This window comes from Centroberyx affinis, unplaced genomic scaffold, assembly GCF_046629955.1.
Source record: "Centroberyx affinis isolate AG114_WGS23_722 - 3 ecotype Tasmania unplaced genomic scaffold, CSIRO-AGI_Caff_v1 ptg006220l_1, whole genome shotgun sequence".
NCBI lineage: Eukaryota > Metazoa > Chordata > Actinopteri > Beryciformes > Berycidae > Centroberyx > Centroberyx affinis.
In genome coordinates, this window is record NW_027283158.1 from 25,422 (window position 1) to 38,045 (window position 12,624).

General features: G+C 38.1%; 1 protein-coding gene across 1 annotated transcript; it reads right to left on the bottom strand.

Annotated features, from left to right (window-relative positions):
• Window positions 1-231: 231 nt before the first annotated feature.
• On the bottom strand, window positions 232-3,036 carry LOC139638236 (C-C motif chemokine 4-like). The gene is made up of 3 exons (XM_071512302.1): window positions 2,861-3,036; window positions 1,647-1,761; window positions 232-1,251 (listed from the first exon to the last, which is right to left on the bottom strand). The coding sequence occupies exons 1-3, from the start codon at window positions 2,925-2,927 to the stop codon at window positions 1,137-1,139; spliced, it is 297 nt and encodes a 98-aa protein (XP_071368403.1). The 5' UTR covers window positions 2,928-3,036; the 3' UTR covers window positions 232-1,136.
• Between the last annotated feature and the right edge of the window lie 9,588 nt (window positions 3,037-12,624).

Below are 12,624 nucleotides of genomic sequence, written 5' to 3' on the forward strand. Positions count from 1 at the left end.
CGATTTCTCAAGTGATGTAAGTGATGTTCTACTAGGACGGACAGACCGAGGAATAAACAGATAAACGTCCAGAAAACGACGGAGCGTAAGAAATACGCGGCTTTCCCCCTAAAAGCCGTAACTCGGCGTAAAAAAAAACAGTAGAGGAGTGCCCTAGAGATTTACTAGTGATCCGGCTTTTTTTTTTTTTGTAATAAACTCATTAAAGTGGCTCAAAAACATAGTAGGTTAACTAAATGGTCTAGGTGCGCTCTCTAGTGGTGAAGAAAAGTGTTATCAGGTTACAAAGTGAACTGATGCAGCGGCAGACTTTCACATGCTGTCTTGCTTTAATTCAAGAGAGTATAGACCCGAAGCATACAGAAATGAACCTGAGTATAAAATACACTTTAAAACATCAGGACTCTTCAATAGTCACGTGATACATTCCACCAACCAACAACAACATTCTTGATCTGTTATTTGCATCTGGTTGTACATTATCAGATATATATAACAAGGCAAATAGCTCACAGTGGTACAGTCTATATATAGTGGTCAAGCCGATAGCTTATACTATACTGATGATGCCAAGAGGAGTTTCATTTGTTTCTCTAAGTCAATTGTGAACAGTGCCCTGCAACTTTGTGCAACAATGTTGGCAGTTTATATTAAAAATAAAAATCTTTTAAGTTAGTATTCCAAAAATATTATAAAAAACATTTAATATGCAATGTATGTAAATGTTTCTTATCCCAGGACATATTATCCAAGTCTATTCTAAAATATGCGCTTATCCCAATATGCATTATTTATGAATCTATTTACTAATATTTCAAATATACTGTACGTGCTCATCCCAGGACATATTATACATTGATATATTTACTTGAAGTAGCTTGCCAGGATATATTATTCATTAATATATTCACTATATTTTGAAATATATATCAGAATCTGGCGTATAGGTTCTTATATGGCAACATATATATATATATATATATATATATTGTGTATAAGGAGTCAGAAAGATAGATAGTTACATATTTGCAGTCAACAGTTGTTAGTTTAGTTAGAAAAGTCGCAGCATCACGACGCACACACTGGCCAGATTCCCTCTCTCAGTGGCTCTGGTGGTGGATGTGGTGTTGCCGTGGTTACAGGTGGCTCTCCTCTCCAGGGAGGATGTTACTGTCCAGCTCACTGATGATGTTCTTCACCCAGCTCTCTGACCGTCTGGCACACAGCTGACGACCGTTCTCCGTCTGCAGCCTGGAGGTTGAGGACGATAGGGACCGTTAGACAGGTTCAGCACTTTCAGAGGGAGTAGGCGCGATGAAGATGATGATGGTGATGATGATGTAGATATTGATAATGATTGATGATCATGTGTAGATAATGTACATGTTGATGTAGATGATGTTGGTGATAATTATAATGACGATGATGATGTACATGTTACTGATGATGATGATGATGCTGGTGATGGTGATGATGAGGTTGATGTTGATGATGTGAAAGACAAATATTATGAAGTAGATGTAAAATGCTGCTGCAGAGCTGTATGGTGGAATTAGTGCTCGCTCACACACCCACCCACACACACACACACACACACACACACACTTCCACAGTAACACCCTACTGTTACACTGTAGTGTACTTACAGCACGGCAGGGTTGGGGCACTTCTGGCTGGTCCTGAGGTAGCCAGTCACTCTCTCTTTGGGCTCCTGTTTAGCGAAACGAAAGCAGCATCTCTTCGGCCCAGGACCGCGCAGTCCTACGAAAAAAAAACACCTGGGAATGAACATCTCAGCAAGATACAACACACACACACACACACACACACACACACCTAAATCCAGTCTTTCATTTTCGGTACACTAGGGTTCGACCGGTATGGGTTTTTAAAAGGCCAATACTGATACAGATATTGTTTAATTGAAGCTGCTGAGAGCTGATATTTTGTGCCGATATTCAATATCTATAAATTTGAACGAAAACGTCCTTGTACACGACCAATTTGACTTGATACTGGATCTATCCAACTGGAGAGTTCTAGTGTCCCATGGTCTAAATGCTGTTTTCAGACCCTTTTCTCGTAATAGTTTTGGATTTCTGAAAGTGAAAATGGTCAAATTTAATGATATGAGGAATTATTATTGCAAAAAGTAGCAACGATGGAACAAATAACACAAACGTTTCACACTACAAGCCGTCTTCAGCCTGAAATGTGATCCAATGATTTTTTCATGTCAATTTGATCATTTTCATTTAAAAAAAAGTCCCAAACTATTACAGAAAAAGCTAAAACTCTCCATTAACTACTGCTACTATCACTAATAATAATAACATTCATGCATACTTTATTATATTTTATTATATTTTTTGTAGCGTACCCAAATCTGAGAATATTTTTATTGTTAGATATGATTTTGTCCAGAATTCCATGACTACGGTATCTGTATTGTAGGTAGAGAGATAACAGAGAATATATGACCAAAACAGTCATTCTTCTACATTCTCTAAATGTGTTAACTTCTTGTAAATGAAATAATGTTGAAGTTTAACAAATCATCAGTTTGCTGAAGACCCCCTGGAACCCCCTTATGGACCCCTGGTGGTCCCCGGACCCCACGTTGAGAACCACCGCCATAGACAACCTAATCCTACAATAAATATGTAATCAATCAAATCATATCATATCAGAGGTGGACCACACTGACTGGACCAGATCTGATTTTTCATAAAAAACCAATATCAGCCTGATATACCAGTCTAACCCTACCATATATCTCTCTTTCTCCCTCTCTCTCTCTCTCTCTTTCTCTCTCTCTCACACACACACACACTCATTGAGTTGTTGAGCTCTTCCTTACCTTCGCTCAGGGCGATGACAGCCAGCAGCAGCACAAACACAGACAGAGCGAGACGAGGAGCAGCCATGGCGAAGTGTACGTTCCCTTGCGGTGTAATAGTAAGCGAATGGGAAGCTGTCAGTCCTGCTGTATGTGACCTGGTCTCTCTGCTGTGTGGATCTCTATGCCGTTAGATTTCCTTTTTATACAGTAGCAGGGGCAGCTCGGGAATGACCCGGGCTGGATCGCTGACTTATTACGTGGCCTTTATCTCTCTGTGAGGGGGGGGTTTGCCAAGAGTGGGAGTTCCATCTGTGTGTATCTCTGTATCGTCTTTATTTCACTTCCCATAACGAATAAAACACTGAGCTCTGTGATGTACTTTATGAGGACGTTTTTTTTTTTTTCCAGTGGTGATTTCCCTATTCTGTTGTTTGTTCTGTGTAATACTTCCATGTGACTGTTTGGGTGTGTGTGTGTAACTTTCTGTTCTCCTGTTTCACACAGCTTTCTCTGACATCACTGACCTTCAGTATTTCTACAAATAGCCTAACTGAGTCTGTGTGTGTGTGTGTGTGTGTGTGTGTGTGTGTGTGTGTGTGTGTGTGTGTGCGGTTGACCATTTCATGACCATTTCATGGTCAACTGCACACTGGACGTATGAATAAACCCACAACGGGACAAAACAGGCCAGTCAACCCACATAACACAAGGTAAACTAATGAGTGAGTGCTTTATAGTCAGTATACTGTAATATATGAGACAGGCACAAACATATGTGAATCTAAAACATTGTCGTAACTAACATAAAAGAGGCAGCGTTTATTTTTCCCTACCAAAAACTGACAAAACTGACACTGACTTGTTCCTTGAATGAAACCCCAATTTTATCTTTGTTGAGGAAGAAATGGAAAAGTACCTATACTAAGCAACATTCCTATATGTAACCTTGGACCTATATTCACACCTTAAGTGCCTAAAATTCAGGAATACTGAATCTGCTTCAGCATTATTAGATTAAACTGTAAAGTAACATCTGGTGTGTTTCTCACAGAACTGTGAGCCTGGAATGCGAAAATACCCAAATCTCTTAGATAACATTAACCAAGTGGCAAAATAAGAACTTGTCTTGTAGAACAGTGATTCTCAACCTTTTTCATATAAAGGACCCCTAATTTAGTGCATATTTGGGCCATGGACCCCATTTAATGAGATTTTGTCTCTTGTACCCAAATCTGAGAATATTTTTATTGTTAGATATGATTTTGTCCAGAATTCCATGACTATCTGTATTGTAGGTAGAGAGATAACAGTGAAACTATGATCAAAACACTCATTCTTCTACATTCTTTAATTGTGTCAATTAAATAATGGTGAAGTTTAACAATTCATCAATTTGCTGGGGACCCCCTGGAACCCCCTCAAGGACCCCTGGGGGTCCCCGGACCACACGTTGAGAACCACTGTTCTAGAAGAAGGCGGTCACCTCTTATCATGCATCTCCTTCAAGTGCTAGAGCTATAATTATCATAGGCTGTTCAGTCTTGTTCATATGACCTTATACTTTTTGACCAATAGCTTTACTATATTCTATCTGTATTAACATAATCATGAAAATTCAACACTATAAAATCTAAAAGTAAGCATCCATATTTTGAGTTCCTTGGCTCTCAACCTGCAGATTGAATAAACCGATCAAACTGCCACTCTCTCATCCGGGGTTTTCTCGAATTTCTTTACAAGGTGCTGAACCTTTGGCCAATCAGCAGCTATAATATTCCCAGCCATGGTGTTTCCCATGGTAGAAGTAGGTGGAAGATTTTGTGGCCTGTCCCGCTTTGTCGGAATTCAGAGCAAGTTTCAGTCGGCTTCAGTTAAGGCAGACTGCATTCCCAAAGTGGTAAAACCAATTTGTCGGAATTCAGAGCAAATTTCAGTCGGTGTTAAGGCAGACTACACAGTGGTAAAACCAGTTTGGGAATTCATAAGGGTTTTCACAAGGTGTGTAGCACAACAGCAATGTTAATATCATCAGCATGGGGATGAAGATTAGCATTTGACATGGTTTGGACTAAATAACTAATATGTATAGTAAATGAGAGGGGACCAAGTATAGCGCCCTGGGGGACTCCTTTAGGCAGACTATGTATGTTGAAAGTGTGCTGCAGAGAACTTTTCTTTCTATCTATCTATCTATCTATCTATCTATCTATCTATCTATCTACCCTTTATCTGGAACGTATTCTTTCTCAGCTGTTTTAAAGCAGCACAGAACAGGCGTATTAAAATATAGAATTTGCACTTCTTAAAGGCAGAGAAATAGTGCAGCAGTAATTCTCTGTCCCATGCATAATGTACCATAAAAAGTGATGTCTCTGTGATGCGTACATCTGTATGGGGGGTTAGTGCACGCATTACTCATACTGCTGCTCTTTAGTTAAGGTCAGAATTAGTCATATTCCTGCTATTGCCTCACGCCTGACCAGCCATACGTGAAGACACGTTGCAGCAGCGTGGAGAGCTGTAGCTTATACTTTACAACATTTTACTTCAACTTTTTCAGCTCACCAGACCTGCGGTACATTTATTTTGTCATATGTTCAGTCTTAAACTATTTTTTCTTCATTCTGCCAGCGAGAGTGAGGTACTGAAAGTTGCAGTTTCACGTGTTCCAGGGTCTATAAACAAGTGGGAGTATCTTGAAACAAGGCAGAATGAGGAAGATCACTCCACTAGTATCAAGAAAATGACCTGTGATTCTTTCACTAAGATTTTAAGACTCAATTATATTAAATGACTTGTGAGATAGGATGTCGGCTGTGTAGATAGAATGCTGTTTGATTATTTAGTGGACTATCAACTTGATAAAATGATCCAAAATGACCCCATTTAAATTAAACAATGCCCTTTTATACGTTTTAGTCTCATGATCCTCATAACAGTTGAAAGGTGATAGTTATCCATATGACTGTTTTCTATGAGGGGATAGCCCAGTCCATTTTGGTCATACTTGACAGAAACTACATTATGTAAATATATAGTAATGGACTCTGGTTTCTCCCCCGTTCGTCAAAAGCAGAAGGACATGCTGAACGCTTCTTTCACTTCTCCATTCTTTGCCTTTCAAGAAAAACAACAAATGAATACATTTGGTGAATGTATCCTATACAAACCTTTGACTTTTGAGTGTCTGACTGGCTGGTATTCTTATGTACTGCTATCTGATTATATTTCATGTTGGACAGAAAGAGGAAATAGATTGACGCAAGTGAGAAATACAGTAATTGGAGTAAGAGTATTGGTAGTAGTAGTGTGTCTCACAGACACACTTTTGAAGCTTTTATGTAAATGTTTTGATTTATTTATTTTGTCTTTTTTTATTCATTGTTTTTCTTTTTTCCAATTTTGTATCTCTTTTATTTAATGACTGGATGTGCCACAATTTTCTGCAACTAAATAAAGATAAAACTGAAATAACTCTTTGGTGCCAAAGAGGAGAGACCCAAGTTATCACATACTGTAGAGCTTTAAGCTTCCTGGTTACTTTTATGCAGTCGGACAGCAATTATGTTTTCACCCCATTCTCTCTGTGTGTCTGTTAGCAGGATATCTCAAAATGTTCTGAATGGATGGGAGTGGACGGTGGGAGTGGCTTCTCACAGAAAGGCATATCAAAATAGCCTATCTTCCGAACGGATTCAGGTAATACCATCAAACTTTGTGGCCTATCAGCAGACATAAGAGGCACTCTCCATTACTGGCCCAGTGGAACAACATGGGGGCACTGGAGAGCTAATTTCTGGAGTAGACGTAATCACGCTACCAATTTTCCAAAAACTTGGTACAGTTGTAGAAGGGCAGCCCTAATGGCCATTGAACAATATAGTCCTGCTTGGCCACATGGTGTTGCGATAATTGACTAAAATGCTCATAAGTGGCTAGAACTGGAGCAGGCATATCTCATTTCAGGTAGCTACAATCATGAAAATATGTGTATCTCCTACCATACCATTAGAGCAACCAGAGCAATATCTAATGGTGAAGTCAAAGGAGGCCAACTGCTTGGCAATCTCGGAACCCATCTATCGGTCTGAAGACGATTAGACTCTGGGGGCAACGGACAATATTTTGGGGTTTGCGGTGTAGCCAGCGGACATCCGGGCCAAGACTTCCTCTTCTGTGCGCTGGTCATTGTTTACAGTCCGATTAGCAACTTGAGACACGAGAATGTAGTTGGAGTTGAGAGACGACGTCTATGATCGGATTAAAGTGATACTTTTTGTAGGTGTTTTAGGTCCAGACGACATTTCGACTAATAAAAAAAAAGTTGCTAGTTCCTCCAGAGAGGAGGAACTACTAATCACCTGGTGTAGTCTGTGGATGGAATGAAACCCTGCATACCGCATGATTGCCAGCCTCAGCTTTAGGCTATAAGCTATTAATCGGCAAAGAGATGACAAGACAGAACAAACTAGGCAACAGAGCAATCGAACCCAGAGAAAAAAAAGGTAAAATACAGCCTAAAAACAAAGAGTGAAAAAACACTTTCCTAAAGTATTATTATAGGGACTTACTGAGTCTATGGTACTCTATAGTGAGTTTATAGTGAGTGGATATCATTCATTCATTAGTTTCGGTAACACTTTCTATGACGCCCATGTATATAATGCATTATAAACTTGATGATGAGTTATAATTTGCTAACAGCACTTTATAATTATAGTTAGAAGCACTCATAAATATTAATAATGCTTTATAACAATAATCATAACACATTACAAAGCATTTTATAATGACTTATAAGGTCAAGTATCATAATACTTCATAATTGCTGGTCACTCACTGACATTTTTTTTTGCAAGGATCATAGTGTATTATAATTCTCATCGTTGTAATATAATCATTTTATAATGCATTATAATCACTGTTATAATGCATTATAATGTGATTATAGGTTACTCTAAGTGGTTATTAGGTGCTTTAAGTTAAGTAATGAAATTCCTGAGGCATAGGCAGATATAATACATTACAAGCTGGTTATAAGTCACTATAAGTGGTCATTGTTTGCTTTAAGTAAAGTGAATTTTTTTTTAATTAAATCTATGCAAGAACAACACACAAAACATTGTAAAATTAATTTATTTGTTTAACGGGTCATAACAGAAATTGAGTACAATTTGACAATAAATTAAATAAGTAAATCTCTCTGAATTAATAAATGGCGGTGCCTCCAGTTAGTAGTGCTTAAAGAATTTAAACAATATCTACTAAGAATTTCAATTACTACAATTAACCTGAACTTTGAAATATGTGACTGTATAAAATGACACACAACTCAACAACTAGCAAGATGTGAAATATAAAAAACAGAAAATAAAAAACAACAACTTCCAATTATCAAAGCAAATACCCAGATATTCCAATATCAATCTTTTACATTCCACAAAGGCAAAGTGTGTACCTTAAAATTAACTGACCAATCTTACTTTCTTTAGCTTATTCTCAAAATGAAATACAGCCATTGTGGATACACACACACACTCAACAACAGTCTTTGGAATAATAGCAGATCTACTAAAATAAATAAAAATGTCCAAATGAAATAATCGTTGCAGGCCTGAGTCGTTGCTGGGGTGCGTAGAGGTCTTTCAGATGAAGATGATATTGCGTCCACTTCACTTGCTCTGAGCAAGGCAAAAACAAAAATAACACTAGACAGTACTCACGACTTGAGTCTGTGATGGTAGACCTGATGAGGGCGATGCAGGAAAATGGCGAGTGAGGCCGACTGCAGGCGGATCCAAACAGGCAAACGTTGTCCTCCCGAAGCGAAGCATGTGGAAACAGCTGGAACAGTTGTGTTGTCCTCCTGGCCCACGGAGGATTTCCTGCTCCTTTCTCTCCCTATGCGGTACAACAGTCCAGTTCATATATGCATAAAATCCAACTAAAAATCAAGTACATAACACAAGGATGTATCATAATCTATTATTAGCTTACAGGCTATCTGATAGCTCGTTCACATAAACAAATGGCCGAAGCGATTGCTATGCTAACAACGCTAGCCGCGACCACGGTCTGGGTGAATACTCGATTCTGATTGGCTGCAGGGTGTCCGTTAATTCCTGATATAAGTAGTTCCAGTGAAACTGTCTGTTCACCGTTCTAAATTAATGCGCTGGCTACGTAGTATCAGCCTGTATCTAAAATGAGTAACCATAGCAACAGGGACGCAGTCAAAGCCTCCGTTTACTCCGTTCATTTGTTCGTGAAAATCTTGATATTGATTTGGGGACAATGACATGGCTGGATAGCTAGCTAGTCTTGTTGTTAAACATACTGTCAAATTATATTTACTGTTTGTCAACCGTACGCAATGTTATTGACTTTGAATCTTGCTAGCATAACGTTAGCTTTCTGGCTCCTAGCTGAGCCAAAGGGTTCAAGGGCTGAGCGGACTAGAAATATCTCCTGTTGCCCAGTTGTATCTAAGGTTCGTCCTATTTACTGGAGTAAACCTTATGGGACGGTAATGATTGTTCCAGGTATTAGTCAAACCCTCAGGTGTTACCAGGGAAACTGAGTTATGGCTTATGAAAAACTTTAGATTTTGAAACCGCGTGAAAATATAAATTAATGGTCTTAATTCCGCGGAGGCAACTGTCCGATGCACCCTGTCGTCCATTAATTCCTGATAATGGACACCTCGTCGGGCATTATCCCTTACATAGAAACTAACTAAAATTCACCCTGGGCTACACCCTCCCCCTTCTAATTGTCTAGATGTCCTCATCTGACTCTGGCCTCTCTCTCTCCTTTGAGAGTACTTTCTAACTTTACAGTTACAGCAAAAGGTTGAAGACTGGGGGTGTGAGGCTGTTTCAGGGTCATCTCCAGGTTTTGACTTCAGACTGAACTGAATGACCATGTATGGAAGCCCATTTCCGCCAGTGAGATGAAAAAAAAACGGTCCTGTAAGTCATTATTATGAGAAACCTTCTCAAAATAATGACTTGTATCTCAAAATAATGAGTTAGTATCTTTGAGATACTAACTGATTATTTTGAGAAAGTTTCTCATTATAATGACTTACAGGATCTTTTTTTTTTCATCACACTGGCGGAAATGGGCTTCCATAACCATCCAATGGTGTTGGATAGTGAACGGCCGGTTCGAAGGATTTCCGGGCTCATCATAGCTCAGGTGAACTACTGGCTTCACAGTGCATCTCTATGACGCCCATGTCTATAATGCATTATAAACATACTTATAATGCACTATGATCCTTGCGAAAAAAATGTCAGTGAGTGACCAACAATTATGAAGTATTATGATACTTGACCTTATAAGTCATTCTAAAATGCTTTATAATGTGTTATGATTATTGTTATAAAGCATTATGAATATTTATGAGCGCTTATAACTATGATTATACAGTGCTATAAGCAGATTATAACGCATTATAAGTATGTTTATAATGCATTATAGACATGGGCGTCATAGAAAGTGTTACCAAATATTTATTTATTTCTTTTATATTTTCTTTTACATTTGATTTTAATGCACTTTTCACTTTTCTAATCTTCTTGCACTGTCTTTTTATCTATGTCTTTATTTTTATTTTATCTATGTAAAGCACTTTGAATTGCCGTTGTGTATGAAATGTGCTATATAAATAAACTTGCCTTGCCTATATTTAATTCTTTTTGAGCCTTGAGTTACTTTCATGCCCTTTGTTCTGTTCCTTCTGTTTTTATTTAAATCACTTTTAAACTCAGATTTATAAACTTTATGCTGTTTCCAGTCATGCCTCCCTCATGTAATCTGTTCATTGTGGGAAAATGTATTTCTCTCACCTTTTCTGCACAGAGCATGTATTCGCATTTTAAATCATTGTGCTCATTTCACAAAATTTCAGGTTATTATTGGTATTAACATTGGTTCTAGTGTTATGTTGAGTGATCATTAATCCTTTTATTATTTTTTTTATTATTATTATTATTATTATTATTATCATTACTAGTATAAAATTAACAAACTTGTAATTTCATTTTACGTGCAAATTTTGTTGTATATTTGTTTGTTTGTCTAACAGTACATGATCGAAATAAATAAATCAAATCAAATCAATTATTTCCACAGAAGCCTTGGTAGACACCGGCCTCTCATACAATGAATGACACTTGAATGCTGGATACCCAAATAAACACGCAAGACGCAGATTCAAAGAGGGAAAACTCCATTTTTTTTTTAAAAAGCAGAAGAAAATAAGCAGTTTGTCGAAGAAGCTTATAAAGAGAAAAGCCACTGATCTCCCCTGCCACTGTGCCACATTACAGAGAGCAAGCTAGACTATCCCCTAGAGAAACAACATCCCCCCCATCCAAAAGAGAAAAATCAATAAAAAAAAAACTTGAATAGAGACAATTTATAGAAAATAAAACCAGAAAAGGATAGTAAAGTGAGGCATCACTTTGTACTGGGACTAGAAGCCTGAAGCATTATTACAGTACATACAGTATTCTGCATGCAGCTACAACAGCTTAGACCTGAAAATTTGAGCCCAGCCCCAGCCAAATGTGGAAAAATTTCTGCCCCGATCCTAAACTGGGCCAAGGACTGCAGTTGTTAGTGAGCCCAAAAGGTACAAAATCCTGAAATTGTTAAAGAAATACAGCAAGTTTTTGGGAAATTGGCCCGTTGGTCAACTTGCCTGAAAGTGATGAGAACATAGACACTAAAATCATCCATGTGTCCCAGGTAGATCATTGGCTCCAGTGCTCCATGCTAACACTTTAGCAGACACTAGCATTATCCAAAGTAAGAAGACTGACCTTTTAGTAACTAAAAGTTGTTTTACCACACAGCCCATAGATTTCTAAATGATAAAAAAAAAGAAATATATTGTATGTAACCAGGCTTATATTTTGGTAGTATTTCAGGTCAGCAACCACATATTCATCTGCTGTGCTGTGATTTTTAGCTGCGCTGTCTCCCTTCACCTTCACTTTCTATGGAAACATTTTTTATTTTATTTGTGTTATATGTGTTAGCATGGAGCATCGGAGCCATTGATCTACTGGGGACACTTGGATGATTCTGGTGCCTATGTTCTCATCATTTAACAGCGAAGTTGACCAACGGAACAATCTATCAATATCTTGGCGTATTCCTTTAATGATAATCTGCTGATAACTGTACGTTTTGACAATATATTGAAAACAATCAAGTGAGAAAATTTGCCCTATTTGGGCTTTAATAAACAGCTCTACAGCAGTTCTTCCCTGCTTGACCCCTTACCCATGACCTTTGAATCAAGGGATCAGCCTCCCTGCCCATCTTCCTGTCTTTCCATCTTTTTGTCATTAAAAAATAGGCAAAAATACAAACACATGACACAAAACAAAATAAAACAGACTCCAAATTATAAAAAAAGACTCTCTTAACTTTTACCTCCACTCTCCAATCTCAAAAATAACCCACAATTTTGGTCTGAGGGCAACTTCATCTTAAAGAAGTAGCTACTGTAGAAGTCCCACTTTTTGCATGCTTGCTGCTCCACCCTTAGATGAATTCTTCGGACATACTTGGGAGTGCAGTAATAATGTAGGATAGATGCAAGATAAAAGTTATTAAATAGACTTCTACATTGGCTACCACTGTACTTCCCCCAAAACTTGAAGTCATTTACCCTGAGGGGAGATCCTCAGAGAAACTGTGGCACCTCTTGTCAGATTCTGTCCAAGCACATATTCATCTTTTATTCACTATAGACCTATAGTGTA

Coding starts and splice junctions, on each gene's coding strand:
- LOC139638236 (XM_071512302.1), bottom strand. CDS start 2,927: ATGGCTGCTCCTCGTCTCGCTCTGTCTGTGTTTGTGCTGCTGCTGGCT. Junction 1,762..2,860: donor TGTCATCGCCCTGAGCGAAG/GTAAGGAAGAGC, acceptor TTTTTTTCGTAG/GACTGCGCGGTCCTGGGCCG. Junction 1,252..1,646: donor TGCCCCAACCCTGCCGTGCT/GTAAGTACACTA, acceptor CTCAACCTCCAG/GCTGCAGACGGAGAACGGTC.